General features: G+C 44.5%; 1 protein-coding gene across 1 annotated transcript in view; it reads left to right on the forward strand.

Annotated features, from left to right (window-relative positions):
• Nucleotides 1–20,467, forward strand: part of CHRNB3 (cholinergic receptor nicotinic beta 3 subunit) — a 33,666-nt gene extending 13,199 nt beyond the window's left edge. Inside the window, exons 4-6 of the mRNA XM_029065724.1 lie at nucleotides 14,531–14,640; nucleotides 16,526–17,408; nucleotides 20,191–20,467. Of these exons, the coding sequence (XP_028921557.1) occupies nucleotides 14,531–14,640; nucleotides 16,526–17,408; nucleotides 20,191–20,325 (1,128 nt within the window). The 3' untranslated portion in view covers nucleotides 20,326–20,467. The remainder of the gene's footprint in view (nucleotides 1–14,530; nucleotides 14,641–16,525; nucleotides 17,409–20,190) is intronic.
• The last annotated feature ends 773 nt before the right edge of the window (nucleotides 20,468–21,240 follow it).

Below are 21,240 nucleotides of genomic sequence, written 5' to 3' on the forward strand. Positions count from 1 at the left end.
ACTCACAATCTGGAGGTTGAAGCTTCTTCATCCACCAAGTGGTGAAGATTTGGAGTTTGTTACTGAAGGCAGTTATGCAGGCCACATACATCAACAAATTCAAAAGAGGTTTGGGTACATTCTTGGATGAGCAGCCCATTATGGATTGCTAGAGGAAAAGTGAGAGATGAAGAGGGAAAAGTTAAGGATGTTAGGTGGTCCATCCCTAAACCATTAGGATGGATGTCAGGTAGAACAACGATCTCACAGTTTTTCCAATCTTGCTGTCAATGTTGGAGACAGAATGATAATAATGATAATAATAATGATGGTATTTGTTAAGCACTTACTGTGGGTCAAGCACTGTTCTAAGCATTGAGGTAGATATAGGCGAATCAGTTTGGACACCGTCCCTGTCCCACATGGGCTCACAGTCTTACTCCCCATTTTACAGACGAAGTAACTGCGGTATCGAGGAGTGAAGTGACTTGACTCGGTTTACACAGCAAATGGCAGAGCCGGGATTAGAACCTTCTGTCCCAGGCCCATGCTCTATCCACTAGGCCATGCTGCTTCTCCTACTTGCCTAGGTGGACCATGGGACAACCCAGTAATGACATTTAATTCTTCTGCTCCAGAGGCTAATCTGGTACAGAGTGGTCTGGTTTTGGAAATGGGCGAGCAAAGCCAGATAAGCGTGGCGGTCAGGATCAAGACAAGTCCTGCCAAGCCATGGCAGCCACAGCAAAGTTGGGCTTCAAGACCAAGCAAGGCACAAACTGGCTCCAGGATCCAGTGAGGCAGGCCAGGCTGCCGGGGCTACCAGCCTTCCAATCCCCAGGGCAAATTCCTCCCTTTAGCCTCACTAGTTTCACAGGGACCTGACAGAGTCCAACACTGTGAAAAGAAGCCCCTGTTCTATCCTAACCAATTTTAATTATTTGGGTTCATGTGCTAATTAGCTTATTGACTTGCAATAAAGTGTAACCAAGATGCTTGTTTTTCTCACCCAATTATCCCAACCTGACTTTTCTTCCTTCCCTCGGATTCTCTTGATGTTACTGTAAATTATCCCCCCTCCAACCTTCAGCTAGCATTGGTGAAGAGTTAAGAGGAAGTGAAGACACATTTATGAAGGATTTAGTTTCTGCTAACTTCTCTTGAGAGAAGCTATTTTTATGTGTATTGATTTTTGTTTGCATCTTGGCTTCCTCTGTCTCTCTTCTGTAATCCAAAACTCCATAACCACATTAACAATGACTCGCTGAGCATACTGGAGAAACTACTTATCTTCAGTCCCCTGATTTCTGCATTTTCTTATTCAAGGTTAAAAAAAAGGACACCACTGAAAGAATTTGGAAGCCAAACCAACCCTTTTCACTCCCACGGTCCCTGGAGAAGGAGGGTAAAACTATCTAATGAGTAATCCTAGTAAAACTACCATTAAACATCATTATCAATTTTAAAGTTTGTGGTCTCAGAAAACTCAAGATAACTTGATTACTGCATCATCCCCCTCGATGATCTCCCGGCCTCCTGTCTCTCCCCACTCCAGTCTATAATTGACTCTGCTGCCCGGATCATTTTTCTAAAACACATTCAGTTCACATCTCCCCACTCGTCTAGTGTTGTCAGTTGTTGCCCAGACATCTCCACAAACAGAAACTCCTTACTATTGGCTTTAAAGCATTCAGGTTGTCCCTCCTATCTTACTTCACTGATTTCCTACCATAACCTAAGAGGTATACTTCGCACATAATGCCAACCTCCGTGCTGTACCTCCATCTCATCTCTTTCCCCTCTAACCCCTTGCCCATGTCTTCCTTCTGGCCTAGAATCCCCTCTCCCTTCATATCCAACAGACCTCCATATTCCCCATCTTCAAAGCCTTACTAAAAATCAAATCTCCTCCAAGAGGCTTCCCCAACTAAATCTTCATTTCCCTTTCTCCCTCTGCCATCTCTGTTGCCCTTGTATTTGAATCTGTACCCTTTAAGCACTTGATATTCCTCTGACCTTCAGCCCCTCAACACTTAGGTACATAGCCTTTATTTATTTTAATGTCTGTCCCTGCCTCTAGACTGTAAATTCCTGGTGGATAGGGAATGTATCTACCAACTCTACTGTACTGCAATTAATTAATCACATTTATTGAGTGCTTGCTATATGCAAAGCACTGTACTAAGTGCTTCGGGAAATGCAATAAACAACAGAATTGGTAGTCATGTTCCCTGCCCACAGTGAGCTTACAGTCTAGAGGGAGAGACAGATGTTAATGTAAATAAATAACAAAAACATACAGCAGCATGGAATAGTGGCAAGAGCACCGGATTGAGAGTCAGAGGATGTGGGTTTTAATCCCGACTCTGTCACTCATTTGCTGTGTGACCTTGGGCAAACCACTTCACTTCTCCGTGCCTCAGTTACCTCATCTGTAAAATGAGGATCAAGACTGTGAGCCCCACATGGGACAACTTAATTACCCCAGCATTTAGAACAGTGCTTGGCACATAGTAAACGCTTAACAAATACCGTACTTATTGAGATGCAGCGTGGCTTAGTGGAAAGAGCCCGGGTTTGGGAGTCAGAGATCGTGGGTTCTAATCCCGGCTCCACCACTTGTCAGCAGTATAACTTTGGGCAACTCTCTTAACTTCTCAGTGCGTCAGTTACCTCATCTGTAAAATGGGGATTAAGGCTGTGAGCCCCATGTGGGACAATCTGATAACCTTGTATATACCCCAGTACTTAGAACAGTGCTTGGCACAAAGTAAGCTGTTAACAAATACCATCATTATCATAAATGTTGTGGGGCTGAGGGAGGAGTGAATAAAGGGTGCACAACCAAGTGAATAAAGGGTGCACAACCAAGTGCAATATACAAAAGACTGGGAGAAGAGGAAATGAGGACCTAGTCAGGAAAGACCTCTAAGAATAGATGTGCCTTCAATAAGGCTTTGAAAGTGGGCAGCGTAATCTTCTGTCAGATACAAAGAAAGAGGGTGTTCCAGGCCAGAAGCAGGATGTGGGCAAGAGGTCACAGGAGAGATAGATATCAAGGTTCAGTGAGTAAGTTGGCATTAGAGGAACAAAGCATGTAGACTGGTAATCAAGGAGGTAAGGTAGGAGGGACAAGGTGATTGAGTGCTTTAAAGCTGAAGGATATATTGTACTTGCCCAAGCACTCAGTTCAGTGTTCTGAAATACCACAGACTGATTGAAATAAAGGAGATATATCATACACATCCTGCACTTGACAATCTGTGATGGCTGGTAGGAATTTATGGCCCCTCTGCCTTTTCAAAAGATTTTACAGAGATGGTAGGGGAAAAGCTTGGGACAAGGTGAAAAGACAGAAGCATCTCATAGAAGATTTGTTCTTTTCCAATCCTCCAAATCTCTGCCAGTTAACACCGCCTATAATAATAATATTAATGTTGGTATTTGTTAAGCGCTTACTATGTGCAGAGCACTGTTCTAAGTGCTGGGGTAAACACAGGGTAATCGGGTTGTCCCACATGGGGCTCACAGTTAATCCCCATTTTACAGATGAGGTAACTGAGGCACAGAGAAGTTAAATGACTTGCCCAAGGTCACACAGCTGACATGTGGCAGAGCCGGGATTCGAACCCATGACCTCTGACTCCCAAGCCCGGGCTCTTTCCACTGAGCCACGGTCCTATAATAATAATAATAATGATGTTGGTATTTGTTAAGTGCTTGCTATGTGCAGAGCACTGTTCTAAGTGCTGGGGTAGACACGGGAATCAGGTTGTCCCACGAGGGGCTCACAGTCTTAATCCCTATTTTACAGATGAGGGAACTGAGGCACAGAAAAGTTAAGTGACTTGCCCACATAGCACAGGTGACTTCCTCCACATTTCAAAAAAGGTCAAATTTACCTATGAGTGGACACAGGGTTTATTAGTCCAACAAGGGATCGACGGTTCCAGCAGTATTGTGCACACGACCGTCCCTTGTTGTGTTGTTATGTTTAATAGTTGCAGTGTCTGGCACTGCTTTCTCTTTTGCCTCCATGTCTGTTGTTCACTAACCTCCTAAAGCACTGCACGCATCTGAGCCAACACTCTCAATCTGGTGGCACCAGAGGCTCTGAAACTTTTCGGTTGCAGGTTGCAGGGATTACGGGAACACTGGCAGAGGACTGGAGAGCACTGACACCCATGTGCATTTATATCAGTGCCCATCACTTAGAATATTGCTTGGCATAATAGTAAACGCTTAACAAATACCATAATTATTATTGCTTGGATTTGCATCCAGTCTAGTCCCTGGGACTTACTCTTCCAACCAACTATTCAATCTCTGAGAGACAGCAGACACCTGAGATGAGACCTGGATCTAAATTTTGGCATCACCCTCTTTAGCAAGGAGAAGTGGTTTCACTGCCACAGGGTCTCTTCTCCTGGGGTGAATAGTAATGTTGGTATTTGTTAAGCACTTGCTGTGTGCCAAGCACCGTTCTAAGTGCTAGAATAGATACAAGGTTAGCAGGTTGTCCTAAGAGGGGCTCCCAGTCTTAATCCCCATTTTACAGATGAGATAGCTGAGGCCCAAAGAAGTTGTGAGTTGTCCAAAGTCACATAGCTGACAAGTGGCAGAGTCAGAATTAGAAGCCACAACCTCTGACTCCCAAGGCCGTGCTCTTTCCACTAAGCCACGCTGCTTCTCCAAACTGGGGGGCTGATAAATGGTGAGAGTCCTCTTTGGACCCAATCTGCTTCCAAGCATATGTTAACAGGAACCCTAATCACATGCCAGAATTCACCAGATAACACCAGGAATAGTTATACAAGATTCCCCAATTGTATGCTCCCAAGCATTAGTACAGTGCTCTGGACACAGTAGGAGCTCTGTAAATACAACTAAATCTATGAATAAAAAATGCTGCAGTTTCCCAGTTATCTTTAAATATCTGACCAGGAAAAAAGTTACCTTATTTAGCCGGCTACACTTTTCCAAGGGGTAAAGCTAGTCCTTAGTTTGCGGGGCCCACAGTGTTTCCTTCAGGGTTGCTGATTTGTACCAGAGAGCCTGTCGATTGATTATCAGTCCTGAGTTACTTTGAGCTGTGACTTCTGCCTGCCTAGGTTGGATACTGTCTTCCCTTTAAAGGCTCTTTTGTAAGTGCATTCTCTCATTCCTTATTAAGCACTTATTTAGTGCTAAGCACTGTATTAGGGGCTGGGGTAAATACAAGAAATTCTGGCTGGGCACAGTCCCTGTTCCATGCGGGGCTCACAGTCTAATAGTGTCTGTCAAGCCTAATTACTCCTCCTGTGGCTTGTTCTGACCTCCCTTTCTTAACCACAAGCACCTGCAAGCAACCCTTTTAATTCCTCTGTGTGGAGCTGATGGTTCACCTTGACCTTACTAGTCCACACCCAAAGTGATCAGGTGTCTGAAATTAGCTACAGTGATGAGGTAAGTATTTTGCAAAATAGGGCTTTTCAGTAGTTGCATTGATTTCATCTCAGCTATTTGTGATAGCCAAAATATCCCGGGGCCAGAACGTTCTGCTACAAACATGGACTTTAAACATTTAAACATTTAACATCTGGATGTCACTGGTAACTAGCTTTATTTGTAACAAGCAAAAATGTAGCAATGTGTATTTGTTCCTTAAAACATCTGAACTCTCTTACAAGTAAACTGTTAATATCTAGATGAATTAACTGATTAACAGTGGGTGGAAATCATAGATTTAAATCAGATGTGTCTTCCCATCATGCTTTGCTCTGCTTGGTAATAGTTGGAGTTTTAATATGCAATTGTGCAAGAAAAAGACAATGAAAGAAAAATCTTGTTAAAGATTTGTGGCCCATCTTCAGAATCTAGGCAACACATTTTTTTAAATATTTGTTTTTGCCACAGATTGGCTTTGATCTATTTTTCTGCTGTCTGTACATAGCACTTCTTACCCATTATAATTCTTGCAAAAACATGGTGTTGTAAGGGAGGGCTGAAATAATAATAATGTTTGTAAAGGGCTTTGAGTGTCCGGGACAGAGCATGCTATGTAAATACATGATATTATTTCCAAGCTGATGCTTGGAGAAGGAAGGGGCAGCATGAGGTGAAGAGGATTGATGTCCAAGTTCAGCTAGAGAGGACAGGGGTTGGAGAATATGTTAAAAACCACTGGGTCTTTAGAGAGCAGATCAGGAAACTGTTGTGGCTTTGAAACCTCTCAGCCATTCCCTGACTAGAAGGGCAAAGATGTTAGTCTACATTCCACATTATTATTCTGTAATATAGGCAAACACTGTGTCAGGCCATCCTGATTTGAATTTCACTGGGTCCCACGTTTATGGCCAGCTCAGATAGATACCTCCCTCTCAACCCCAACTTCAGCGTCACACCTGGAGAGTTTCCAATATTCTACCAATCTCAACTACGAATGTGAGAGTCAAGTAGAGGCATATCATTTCCATTCCTAGCTTGAGCAGTAGCTAGCGAGTGGAAGGCAATCTGCTATAAACTCACCTGTGCTGGGCAGTGATGGCATGGGAGAGAATCAAGGGTGGAGACTCAAGTTTACTGTGCGGAAGGAGGCAATAGTAAACCACTTCCATATTTTTACCAAGAAAACTCTATGGATACACTACCAGAGCGATTGCAGATGGAGGTGGGGCGTTCTGGGAGAGATGGGTCCATGGCATTGTCATGGGTCAGGGTCGACTCAACAGCATAAGACAAGACAGATAGAACCAGATCTCGCTGTGGGCAAGGAATGTGACTGCTTGTTATACTGTGCTCTCCCAAGTGCTTAGTACAGTGCTCTGCACTCAGTAAGTTCTCAATAAATGATTGACTAACTGGACCCAGCAGTTCAATTGCTGAACAAAGGAATCAGATAAGATTCCCCTGGTCCTTCCTTAAATTTATCAACCAATCAATGGTATTTATTGAGCACTTACTGTGTGCAGGGCATTGTCCTAAGCACTTGAGAGAGTAAAATATAGGAGTTGGTAGACATTTCCTGCCCACAACAAGCTTACAGTCTATAAGGGGAGGTAATAATAATAATAATAGTAATGATGATATTTGTTAAGTGCTTACTATGTGCTCAGCACTGTTCTAAGCACTGGGGTAGATACAAGGTAATCAGGTTGTCCCATGTGGGGCTCACAGTCTTAATCCCCATTTTACAGACGAGGGAACTGAGGCACAGAGAAGTTAAGTGGCTTGTCTAAAGTCACACAGCAGACAAGTTGCGGAGCCAGGATTGGAACCCACGTCCTCTTACTCCTAAGCCCATGCTCTATGCACCAAGCCAGGCGGCTTCTCTATTCCCTTTAAAGGTAGTTACCAGTGCAATAAAGTCCAGTTTAAAGTTATGCCTAGCATATCTTTCATCCTCTCTCTCTCATTATATTTACCTACTAGATGGAAGTGTTTTAAGTAGTGGAAGTGAGGCTGATAAGAAAGCTTTTTGAGACAAAAGGTCCCAAAGTGTGACATTTCCTCTTACTTGAGGTCTGCTTCAGCCTCCGAGTGATAACTTGTAGAAATAGACGCAAATCAGCATACAAACCCACTTAACCTTAGTCTACTTGTACCACAATCCTAATGTTCTCAGGATCATTCAACTTTCCCAGCTAAACATCAGACAGACCTAATTCTTGCCTGGGTATTTTTTCCTATCACTCAGAATAGTACTTTATACACAGTAAGTGCTTAATAAGCAGTGCAACTATTACTTCTAGGGAGAGAATTTCCTACTTTTTTATGGCCATCTAGCCCTAAGTGTGCAAATTACGATAATAGGAGGCCCTCCAACTAATGTCAGTATAGAAAAGCTAAGTATTTCATGTGCTGGACTAGTGTGTAGAGCACAGGCTTGAGAATCAGAAGGAGCTGGGTTCTAATCCTAGCTCTACCACTTGTCTTCTGTGTGACCTTGGGCAAGTCCCTTAACTTCTCTATGCCTCAGTTACTTCATCTGTCAAATGGGGACTAAGACCGTGAACGCCATCCGGGACAGGGACTGTGTCCAACCTGATTAGCTAATATCTACCCCAGCACTTAGAACAGTGCTTGACATATCGTAAGTGCTTAATAATAATTATTTTTATCATTATTTTTGTTAGATTTGTCCACTTAGTTGTATAATATTACTCTAAAGGTAATTTCTCCTCAAGCTCTTTGGCCCTTTGTTTTTTTCTCTGAATTATTTTCAATTTACTGTCCTTTTCTTAGGGGAAGCAGCATGGGAGGCATTGAATATAATAGAAAATATATTAGTTGATTTTTCTTTCTTATTTTTTTCTCCTCCCTCAAAGATCTGAAATAACTAGATCTTACCTAACTGGATGGAATGGGAATCCTCAGCATTTCTAGACACCCTTCCAAACAATTATCAGTCAATCAAATTTATTGAGCACTTACCGTGTGCAAAGCACTGGACTTTGAGTTTGATCAGGTCGCCCCTTAATCGAGCCTACCCCCGACCCTGGTCATCGCCCGCTTATTAACACTACTATATTGTATCATACTGTATCATGTTGCTATATTAACACTACTGTATTGTATCATATTGTATCATGTTGCTATATTACCGATTTTGTTTGTTACTGTTTATTGTTGTCAGTGCTGCCACCCACCTCTCTGGCCTCGCCATGTCCCTCCTCCCCCCTTCCCTCCCGCCCCTTCCTATCCTCCCCTTCCCCTTCCCCTCTCTCGCTCAGCTCTTTCCCGCTCTCTCCTCTGCCTCCTCCCCCCCCCCGCCCTAGAACCCCACTTTACCAGCGCTACCCCTCTTCCCCCTCCCCCTACTCTCCCCCCCACCAAACCCCCTCCTCACCCCCTCCCCCCTTCTCTCTTCCCCACCCACGCCCCATCCCAGTCCTCCTGTCCCACCGCTATCCCTCCTCCCCCCTCCCCGTCCAGGGCCCTGCCACCTCCTTCCCATCCAAACCCTCCCCTCCCCCCGCCCTTCCCCCCCTCCCCCCCTTGCACTCACAGCTACTTTCAAGTGTGGCCTCTGGAACCCCCGCTCTATTACAGGTAAGCTACCTTTCGTCCATGACCTTTTCCTCTCCTGCTCTCTCCTCCTCGCCCTTTCAGAAACGTGGCTCTCTCCCGAAGACACGGTCTCCGCCGCCGCTCTCTCCAGCGGAGGCCTCTCCTTCTCCCACTCCCCCAGACTCACCGGTAAGGGAGGAGGCGTCGGCTTCCTCCTCTCACCCCGTTGCCGCTTCCGCACTATCCCTCCTCCCCCCTCCCTCTCCTTCCCCTCCTTCGAAGCCCATATCATTCGCCTCTACCACCCCCTCCAGATACTTGTCGCCGTCATCTACCGCCCTCCCGGTCCCACCTCCGACTTCTTCAACCACCTTGACCCCTTTCTCGCCTTCCTTCTCTCCTTCTCTCTGCCCACTCTGATCCTCGGAGACTTCAACATCCATATGGATGTACCCGATGACTCCTCTGCCGCCCGCCTGCTATCCCTCCTCGACTCTGCCGACCTCCTCCTCCACCATACCGCGCCCACTCACCGACTCGGTCACACCCTCGATCTCGTCATCTCCTACCGCTGCACTATCTCCTCCCTCACCAACTCTGAAATCCCTCTCTCGGACCATAACCTTCTCACCTGCCTCATCTCTCACACTCCCTCCCCCTGCAAATCTTCGCTACTGCCCCACAGAGACCTCCACTCTCTCGATCCCATCCGTCTTTCCAAAAGCATCTCTCCTCACCTTGCCGCCCTGTCCTCACTTCCCACTCTCGATGATCAGGTCTCCGCTCTCAACTCCACCCTCTCTACTCATCTCGACCCTCTCTCCCCCCTTTCCCTCTGCCGCTCTTGCTCCACTAACCCACAGCCCTGGATCACCTCCTCTGTCCGCCTCCTACGCTCCTATGCTCGAGCTGCCGAGTGCTGCTGGCGAAAGTCCAAGCACCAAGCCGACCTCACACACTTCAAATTTATCCTTTCCTGCCTTAACTCTGCCCTCTCCTCCGCCAGGCAAAACCTCTTCTCCTCCCTCATCCACTCCCATGCCCATCACCCCCGCCGATTGTTCCGGACCTTTAACTCTCTCCTTAGGCCCCCTGTTCCTCCCCCTCCCCCATCTCTCACCCCCAATGATCTGGCCACCTATTTCCTCACGAAAATCAACACGATCAGGTCTGAGCTCCCCAAAGTCACCCCTCCGCCTCTCCCCTCCCCCCCACCAACCCTCTCCCCTACCTTCCCATCCTTCCCTGCAGTATCCTCAGAGGAGATCTCCTCCCTCCTCGCAAGTGCCACCCCCTCCACCTGCGCCTCGGACCCCATTCCCTCTCACCTTATTAAAACCATCGCCCCTGCCCTCCTCCCTTCCTTAACTTCTATTTTTAACCATTCAATCTCCAAGGGCTCCTTCCCCTCTGCCTTCAAACATGCCCATGTCTCCCCCATCCTAAAAAAACCCGCTCTTGACCCCACTTCCCCCTCCAGTTATCGTCCTATCTCCCTACTACCCTTCCTTTCCAAAATCCTAGAACGAGTCGTCTACAATCGATGCTTAGAATTCCTTAACTCCCATTCTCTCCTAGACCCCCTCCAATCTGGCTTCTGTCCCCTCCACTCTACCAAGACTGCTCTCTCTAAGGTCACCCATGACCTCCTTCTTGCCAAATCCAATGGCTCCTACTCCATTCTGATCCTCCTTGACCGCTCTGCTGCCTTTGACACTGTCGACCATCCCCTCCTCCTCCATACCTTATCTCACCTTGGCTTCACGGACTCCATCCTCTCCTGGTTCTCCTCTTACCTCTCTGGCCGATCATTCTCGGTCTCCTTCGCTGGCGCCTCCTCCCCCTCCCATCCTTTAACTGTTGGAGTTCCTCAACGGTCAGTTCTTGGCCCTCTTCTGTTCTCCATTTACACTCACTCCCTCAGTGAACTCATTCGCTCTCACGGCTTTGACTACCATCTCTACGCAGATGACACGCAGATGTACATCTCCGCCCCTGTCCTCTCCCCCTCCCTTCAGGCTCGCATCTCCTCCTGCCTCCAGGACATGTCCACCTGGATGTCGGCCCGCCACCTAAAACTCAACATGAGCAAGACTGAGCTCCTCGTCTTCCCTCCCAAACCCGGTCCTCTCCCAGACTTCTCTATCACCGTTGATGGCACGACCATCCTTCCCGTCTCTCAGGCCCGCAATCTCGGTGTCATCCTTGACTCGTCCCTCTCGTTCACCCCACACATCCTATCCGTTACCGAGGCCTGCCGGTTTCACCTTTACAATATCGCCAAGATCCGCCCTTTCCTCTCCACCCAAACGTCTACCTTACTGCTACGGGCTCTCATTATATCCCAGCTAGACTACTGTGTCAGCCTTCTCTCTGACTTCCCTTCCTCCTCTCTCGCCCCGCTCCAGTCTATTCTTCACTCCGCTGCCCGGCTCATCTTCCTGCAGAAACGATCTGGGCATGTCACTCCCCTTCTTAAACAACTCCAGTGGTTGCCTATCAACCTGAGAAGCAGCGTGGCTCAGTGGAAAGAGCACGGGCTTTGGAGTCAGAGGTCATGAGTTCGAATCCCAGCTCTGCCACTTGTCAGCTGTGTGACTGTGGGCAAGTCACTTAACTTCTCTGGGCCTCAGTTACCTCATCTGTAAAATGGGGATGAAGACTGTGAGCCCCATGTGGGACAACCTGATTCCTCTATGTCTACCCCAGAGCTTAGAACAGTGCTCTGCACATAGTAAGCGCTTAACAAATACCAACATTATTATTAACCTCCGCTCCAAACAAAAACTCCTCACTCTAGGCTTCAAGGCTCTCCATCACCTTGCCCCTTCCTACCTCTCCTCCCTTCTCTCTTTCTACCGCCCACCCCGCACGCTCTGCTCCTCTGCTGCCCACCTCCTCGCCGTCCCTCGGTCTCGCCTATCCCACCGCCGACCCCCGGGCCACGTCCTCCCGCGGTCCTGGAACGCCCTCCCTCCTCACCTCCGCCAAACTGATTCTCTTCCCCTCTTCAAAACCCTACTTAAAACTCACCTCCTCCAAGAGGCCTTCCCAGACTGAGCTTCTCTTCTCCCTCTACTCCCTCTACCACCCCCCCTTCACCTCTCTGCAGCTAATCCCTCTTTTCCCCCTTTCCCTCTGCTCCTCCCCCTCTCTCTTCCCATCCCCTCAGCACTGTACTCGTCTGCTCAACTGTATATATTTTCATTACCCTATTTATTTTGTTAATGAAATGTACATCGCCTTGATTCTATTTAGTTGCCATTGTTTTTACGAGATGTTCTTCCCCTTGACTCTATTTATTGCCATTGTTTTTGTCTGTCCGTCTCCCCCGATTAGACTGTAAGCCCGTCAAATGGCAGGGACTGTCTCTATCTGTTGCCGACTTGTTCATTCCAAGCACTTAGTACAGTGCTCTGCACATAGTAAACACTCAATAAATACTATTGAATGAATGAATGAATACTAAGCACTTGGGAAAGTACAATATCACAATATAACAGACACATTCCTTGCCCTCAGTGAGCAAAACTACACAACTATTGCCCTCATCACATTCCAAAGTGAAAAAATCCACATCTTTGTATATTTGTTTCTTTTTAGCCAGTGGTCTTGCTGTAATACTGATTGTCACTGGGTTATCATTGGACATCAAAGGGCTGTGTCTCTCTCTTAAACTCTCTCTTAAACTCTCTCTTCAACTGGCTTCTCTAGGGCTAACCATCCCTGAACTATTTATGACTATTAATGATGAGGATGACAATCACTGCTGCAAAATTCTAGTTTCTACTTATATTTCTTCATCCTCTCACCTCATAAATATTTCAGAAATCTCATTCTGGTGTCTGGAAATATAATTTGTATCCTTGCTCCTGATGCATTGAAAAGAATCAGTCATTATAGCAGGCCTTGGAAAATTCCATTAGAGCCTTTCTTCTAATTTATGATATTATCATTGCAAATTATTCACTTATTGCTCTTCAGAATGTTAGTCTACATTTGTGCCAAAACTGTGGATGAATTTAACTTCCAAGCCAGATTCCACTCTGGATGAATTTAATTTCCAAGCAATATCCCACAAGGTATTGTATTCAGTGCCTTTCTTAAAACCCACACAATACAGTGATGGTTTTCTTCTCTCCTCACCAACTTTATGGTCCATAAATAAAGAGGAATATAGTTTATTCATCTTTATTTGCTTCTTGCACAGGGATTCATTCTTCTCTCTGTTTGATTTTTCGAAACTTGTTCTAGTTTTGAAGAAAAACATAAATATCTGGAAGATAATAATAATAATGTTGGTATTTGTTAAGCACTTACTACGTGCAGAGCACTGTTCTAAGCGCAGGGGTAGATACAGGGGAATGAGGTTGTCCCACGTGAGGCTCACAGTCTTCATCCCCATTTTACAGATGAAGGAACTGAGGCACAGAGAAGTGAAGTGACTTGCCCACAGTCACACAGCTGACAAGGGGCAGAGTTGGAATACGAACCCATGACCTTGGACTCCCAAGCCCGGGCTCTTTCCACTGAGCCACGCTGCTTCTCTAATAGAACTGTGGGCGTGACTTTTCATATTAAATAGCTACCAGGAAGTCACTCAGCAAAGATCTCGAGAAGAATTCTGTAATAAACTACTTGTACTAATGGATTCAAATTATAGCCTCTGCTAACAGTCTTTCCCTCTTCTCTCCTGCCACTGACCCCTTACTTCCTCCTTTCTGATTAAAATGACCATCCCCTTCAAGTCCTACAAACTACTGCTTTCTTTGTCAATCAGTCATATTTATTAAGCAAATACTATGTGCGAAACACTGTTCCATTTGGGAGAGTACAATATAACAGAGTTGGTAGACACATTCCCAGCCCACAATCACTTTATGGTATAGAGTACAGTCTAGACAGTCTAGTCTACAGTCTTCAAAGCCCTTGTGAAGTCATACCGCATCCAGGAGACCTTCTGCAATTCATTAAATCATCTCCATACTTTATATCTCCTCAACTACAACTTCTATCACCGAAGCACTTGGATGCACAGAACTTCCTGCAGTACGTACATATGAGTCAGAAGGTCATGGGTTCCAATTCCAGCTCTGCCACTTGTCTGCTGCGTGACCTTGGGCAAGTCACTTAACTTCTCTGTGCCTCACTTCCCTCATCTGTAAATTGGGGATTAAGACGGTGAGCCCTATTTGGGACAGGGACTGTGTCCAATCCCATTATCTGTATCTACCCCAGAACTTAGAACAGTGCCTGACACATAGTAAGCACTCAAATAGCATCATTATTATTATCTTTAAACTCTGACTTTCTCCTTCTTGTCATTTATTTTGATGTCTACTTCTCCCACTAAATCCCGAGTTCCTTGTCTATTAATTCTACTTTCCTAAGCTCTCAGTGGAGTCTTTTATAATGAAAGCAATTTAAAAGTTCTCATTCTTAAAAAGGAGATATAAAGTGATTTTAGGTATTCTAAATTGTACAAACATTCACAACGAATGGTAGAATGTTAGGAATAGTTTTAGTCTGATAATAAAGCAGTGATTTCCCTGACTTCTTCCAGGAATGGATGGATCATAAATTACGCTGGGACCCTGATGAATATGGAGGAATCAAGTCCATTAAAGTTCCATCGGAATCTCTTTGGCTTCCAGACATTGTTCTCTTTGAAAAGTAAGTATTCCAAAAGGCTACGCATGGGTTGCTCTCTGCTCACTCTTCTGGATTTCAAGGACTGATTTTAGAGTAATGGAGAAAACATCAATCAAGAGCAGTGCATACACTTTTGTCCAGATTTGGTTTTCACCTCTTTAAGGATCCTCATCGACCCCTGACCCAACTAGAATATTCCTTAGGAATAGAAGTTTGTCCTTCTCTCTGGAAATCATTCACCTTACCTCATTCATTCATTCATTCATATTTGTTGAGCGCTTACTGTGTGCAGAGCACTGTACTAAGCGCTTGGAATGTACAATTCGGCAACAGACAGTGACGATCCTTGCCCAACAACGGGCTCACAGTCTAAAAGGGGGAGACAGACAGCAAAACGAAACAAGTAGTATGGCACCAATACCATCAAAATAGATAAATAAAATCAAAGATATATATACATCATTAATAAAATAGAGTAATAAATAATATATACAAATATTCACAAGTGCTGTGGGGAGGGGAAGGGGGTAGAGCAGAGGGAGGGAGAAGGGGGAATGGGGAGGGGAGGAGGGGCAGAGGGAAAGGGAGGGGTCAGTCTGGGAAGGCCTCCTGGAGGAGATGAGCTCTCATGGACCAGTCCTTTGGCTTATATTGCCTCAGTGGAACTAATCTGAAGATTTAAATGAATGAAGGCACCATGGCTCCAAGGTTTGTAAGCCTTCCTTTCCTCTTCTCCCACTCCCTTCTGTATCGCCCTGAATTGCTCCCTTTATTCATCCCTCCTCCTAGCCCCAAAGCATTTCTTTCCATATCTGTAATTCATTTATATTAATGTCTGTCTCCCCGTCTAGACTGTAAGCTCGCTGTAGGCAGGGAATGTATTTATCATCTTATAGTACTCTCCCAAGCACTTTGTACAGTGTTCTGCACACATTAAGCACTCGATAAATACAATTGACCAACTTTTACTAAGTGACTGCAGAGCAGCAGCCTTTATACTGTAACAGTGGCATAAACCGCCTTAGTAGAGACTGAAGAAGCATCCTCTAGCCAAAGCATTTACATGAATGAGTATTACTCATCCTCAGATTTCCTAGAAAAGTATATCGAGGCAGGTCTAGGGCAAACCAAAGAATTCTGCTCCAACCACAGCATTCCCAGGAGATCTGCTCTCAGTCTGAGTCAATGTTGGATGTCTGTCCTCCAAAGCATGTGGTTTGGACCTGAAGCTTCTCCAAGGTTCCCATCCACTTTCCATCAGTTCCAGTGCATCTAGACCAAGTCAACTTCCTTGACTTGTAACTTTGTTCCTTGACAAAATAATAATAATTATGGTACTTATTAAGCATTTATTATGTGCCAAGCACTCTTCTAAGCACTAGAATAGATACAAGTTAGTAAAGTTGGCCACAGTCCCTGTCCTACATCTGGCTCACACTCTTAATCCTCATTTTTTACAGTTGAGGTAAATGAGGCACAGAGAAGTCAAGTGACTTGCCCAAGGTCACACAGCAGATAAGTGGTGGAGCCGGGATTAGAACCGATGACCTTCTGACTCCCACGCCCGTGCTCTCTCCGCTACACCGTGCAGCTTCCCATAAATCTAGACCTGCATCAGAATTTCCCCACCCTTCCAAGGCACCCTCAGACACCCTCCTGTAGGATGCCAGTCTTCCAGCCCATTGAGTAACTTCACGGGAAGTCCTGGCTTCAAAAACAGACCCGGAAAAACATTTCAAATGGGAATGGAAAAGACTAACATAGGAAATAATGGAGTGAGATGTATGTCTGATGAAAATGTTCTTATTGACAGTAGATGAAGACGAACTCAACTCAAACGATGACGGGTGAAATAACTGATCAATAGGTAATTAAGATTCAGACTGAAGCTTATTTTTCATTTCAGTGCCGACGGACGTTTCGAAGGCTCACTAATGACAAAAGTCATAGTGAAGTATAATGGATCAATCACCTGGACTCCTCCAGCCAGTTATAAAAGCTCCTGCACTATGGATGTAACATTTTTCCCATTTGACAGACAGAATTGTTCAATGAAGTTTGGATCCTGGACTTATGACGGTAATATGGTGGACTTGATTTTGATAGATGAGAATGTTGATAGAAAAGACTTCTTTGATAATGGAGAATGGGAAATTCTAAATGCAAAAGGGATGGTAGGAAAGAGAAGAGATGGTTTGTATTCTTATCCATTTATTACGTATTCCTTCGTCCTGAGACGCTTACCTTTGTTCTACACTCTTTTTCTGATTGTCCCATGCCTTGGGTTATCTTTCCTGACCGTCCTTGTATTCTACCTGCCTTCTGATGAAGGAGAAAAGCTTTCTTTATCGACATCCGTTTTAGTTTCCCTGACCGTTTTCCTTCTAGTAATTGAAGAAATAATTCCATCTTCTTCAAAAGTCATCCCTCTGATTGGAGAATACCTACTGTTCATTATGATTTTTGTAACCCTGTCAATCATCGTTACGGTTTTTGTTATCAACGTTCATCACCGTTCATCTTCAACTTACCACCCGATGGCCCCTTGGGTTAAAAGACTGTTTCTTCAGAAACTTCCTCGACTACTTTGTATGAAAGGTCACGTTGACCGCTATTCTTTCCCAGACCCTGGTGAAAACCTCCCATCTGCAAAAGCTAAAGTCTCAGAAAAGCAGAAACAGAGACAAATTAAAGAAGGAGAAAAAGTCTTATTGGCCTTTTTGGAAAAGGCTGCTGACTCCATTAGGTACATCTCAAGGCACGTGAAGAAAGAACATTTCATCAACCAGGTGAGTACAAAAATTACACTGTGACATCATATAACAATGGGAGAAAAATGGGTAGTCTGAGTCATGTAGGTACATTATATTATGAAGAAGCAAATGTGCAGGATGCTTCATTATTATGATACTGCCCCAAATTATTTCCAATTGCCATCTATAAGATTTTATTAAGTATTTACTGTGGCTGCTAATCTTAAATAATGCTACTTCCCAGATAATAATTGGAAGTTAATTTCCAAGAATAGGTCTGTATGGCATTCTCTTATTTAGAAAAGAGCTGCTTGTTTTGAGCAAAAGCTTCATGAGGAATGAGACTAGGAAGCACAACAGCAAACATTGCCAGGCACTGCAACCGTCAAACATAACGCAACAAGCAGCCGCTTTTTATTCATTCATTCATTCAATCGTATTTATTGAGCGCTTGCTGTGTGCAGAGCACTGTACTAAGTGCTTAGGAGAGTACAACACTAAACAGACACATTTCCTACCCACAGCGAGCTTACAGTTTTGAGGTGGGAGACAGACATTAATATAAATAAATAAATGACAGATATGTATGTAACTGCTCTGGGGCTGGGAGTGGGGAAGAACAAAGGAAGCAAGTCAGGGCGATGCAGAAGGGAGTGGGAGAAGTGAAAAGGAGGGCTGAGTGAGGGAAGGCCTCTTGGAGGAGATGTGCCTTCAATAAGGCTTTGAAGGAGGGGAGAGTAATTGTCTTTTGAATTTGAAGAGGGAGGACAGTGCAGTCTAGAGGCAGGACATGGGCTCAGTGTGGCTAGGACTCTGTTGAAATGTACTTTCCCAAGTACTTAGCATGATAAACACTACCGATTGACTGACTGATCTGGGTCCTACACTGCCCTTTTAAGGCACACACAAACTCATAAGTAAGTTTCACCATTAGTGGTGTCTTTTTTGGATATGACGAACAACTATTGTGTTAAATACTATATTTTAATTTAAAATAAATAGTGAATAAACAAAACAAAAATCTACAGGAAATGTGAATCTGTTTGTTAAGATCAGTCCCAGTCCTATTTTAAATCACTGGAGTTTTATTTGCATATCCTAATGCCATATCATTTATCATGTTTCATAGGTTGAAATTTTTTCCAACCTCAAAATTTATAAAGTTCTGGAAAGAGCATGCATTTTGTATTTTTCCATTTCAATGACATTTGACTCACGTGTGTAGACTGCATCTTTTCCAGTGAAGAGCCGAACTTTTTCTATTTCAGGACCAAGCAAACCAAAACTGATTGAATGGACCAAAGTCACAAAGACCACAAGGATTATAAATATACTGTGCTCCCTTGAAGTTCACTAAATTTCCCAAGGTTCAAGGGAGGGAGGTGGGAGGCTGGACCCAGAAAAACTGAAGAGAAGGAATCATTTGGGAGAGAGAAGAGGGAGATTGAGGTGGAGGGGGAGAGAAAAGGGAGGGGGTGGGGTTACGGTTTGGGGGCATTAAGGGGAGTGGGAGAGGAGATAAAGAAGATGAAAATAAAGGGGAGAGGAGAGAGAGGAGATGAAGAAAGAAAGGAAAAAAAGGGATGGGGGAGAGAAGAGTGAGTACTGGCTGTGGGGAGGGTTTGCTAATCTGTCATTCTAGAACATTTTCACCTGCTGCCATTTTACCAAGAGTTGTGTCAGGGCTGGCGAGCCGGGGTCCGGGTAGCAACAGATGGCGGCAACCCCAGCCACCCAGCCACCCAACCATTCTAGAACTGGCCCACCTGGCATGAGGAGGACCATTTCCAAAGCAACCAATTAAGGTTTCTGGGGACAATTTGGATGAGGCATTTCCAGCTGTGAAAATGACGTCCTAGAAGGGTCAGTTTAATTGTGGTAGCGGTGTGGTAGCTGCTGCCATGGCTGCAATTGCCACCATTGAAGAGATAGAGGAAATTGAACATACTCTTCTTCCCTTCCTTCTTATAATTCTAGTCATAATTATGGTATTTCTTGAGCACTCACTCTGTGTCATGCAGACATGTAGTATTGAGATTATCACATCGGACCCAGTCCTTGTCCCACATGGGGCTCACAATCTAAGTAGCGGAGAGAACAAGAATTGAGTTTTACAGATGAAGAAATCGAGGCACAGAGAAGTAAAATTAACCGCCTAAAGGTAAGATGCGTACACTTTAAGCACTTGATAGTCACCTCACTCTCAGCCCCACAGCACTCATGGGTTTTAATCCCAGCTCTGCTACTTGTCTGCTGTGTGACTTTGGGCAAGTCACTTAACTTCTCTGTGCCTCAGTCCTCTCATCTGTAAAATGGGGATTAAGACTGTGAGCCCCACATGGGACAACATGATTACCTCGTATCTTCCCCAGGACTTAGAACAGTGCTTGGCACCTAGCACTTAACAAATACTATCATTATTATTATTAAGTACATACCCATTATTTATTTATATTGTCTGCCTCCCTCTCTAGATTGTTAAGATCCTTGTGTGCAGGGATCAAACGTACCGGTTCTGATGTATAGTACTCTCTCAAGTTCTTAGCTCAGTGTTCTGCACGTGATAAGCACTCAATAAATACCACTGACTTACCATGGCCTTGGGAAGTCCTTAATCAGTCAGTGATCTCCCAAGGTCACACAGCAGGCAGCTGCCAGAAATGGTATTGGAACTCAGGTTCTCTGGCTCCCAGACCTGTGCTCTTTCCATCAGGCCCCACACAGATTCACTTGCTAGGTTGAGATCATGTGGAAAATGAAAAGCAAATCATTGGTCAATTTCTTTCATGTGTTAAAATATTCTTTTTCTTTTCTACAGGTAGTCCAGGATTGGAAATTTGTAGCGCAAGTCCTGGATCGTATCTTCCTTTGGCTATTTTTGTTGGTCTCTGTAGTTGGTTCAGTCCTGATATTCACCCCTGCATTACAGATGTGGTTAAGCAGTTATCAGTAGAAACAAATTGTCAGTGCTACAGTGATGAACAGTGCTACAGTAATGAAATGATACATTAAGATTGGTTATCGATTTAGTATATTAGCAGGGACAGACTCTAGACTGTGAACCCCATGGGGGAAAGGGACTGCATCCAACTTGATTAACTTGTATCTACCCCAGTGTTTAGTGACTCGTATCTACTCCAGTTCTTAGACACATAGTAAGCACTTAATGACTATCATCATTGTTATTGTTATTATTATTACAGAATGAGCCTTCTTATTGGTCCTCAATCCCAATTCTATGGTTCTGATCCCAAATAAATTCAATCAGTGGTATCTATTGAGTGCTTACTGTGTGCAGAGCACTGTACTAAGTGTTTGGAGGAGTACAATGAAAGAGAGTTGGTAGATATATTCATATTGATGGGGACAGATTCACTAAAGGGTGAAGTGGAGCCATGAGGTTCCTATAATGATGAGAAAGGCCTATATGAAGAGGAGCTCCTCCATCCCCTTCACCTATTTAGACAACTCAATTTCATACTGAGACTTCAGATACGCCAGACCACCACTCTCTCCACCTTCAAATCATTTTTAAGGTTACACATCCTCCAAGAGGCCTTCTGTAATTAACTCCTCTTTTCCAGGCTCAATCTCCCTTCTACTTTGTCTATGCATTTGGATCTGTGACCTTTGGACATTTGCTCTTCAGCCCATCCCCAAACCCTCAGCACATAAGTGCATATCTTTAAATGATATATTGTAAATTACTTATCCTTATGAATGTCTGTCTCCTCCTCTAGACTGTAAGCTCATTAGGCAGAGAACATACCTGCAAATTGTATTGAATTCTTACAAGAGTTTAGAACAGCACTCCACACATAGTAAGTGCTCAGTAAATACCACTAACTGATTGATTGTTTAATAGCAG

The sequence above is a fragment of the Ornithorhynchus anatinus genome, chromosome 5 (assembly GCF_004115215.2).
Source record: "Ornithorhynchus anatinus isolate Pmale09 chromosome 5, mOrnAna1.pri.v4, whole genome shotgun sequence".
In the NCBI taxonomy this organism is placed as follows: domain Eukaryota; kingdom Metazoa; phylum Chordata; class Mammalia; order Monotremata; family Ornithorhynchidae; genus Ornithorhynchus; species Ornithorhynchus anatinus.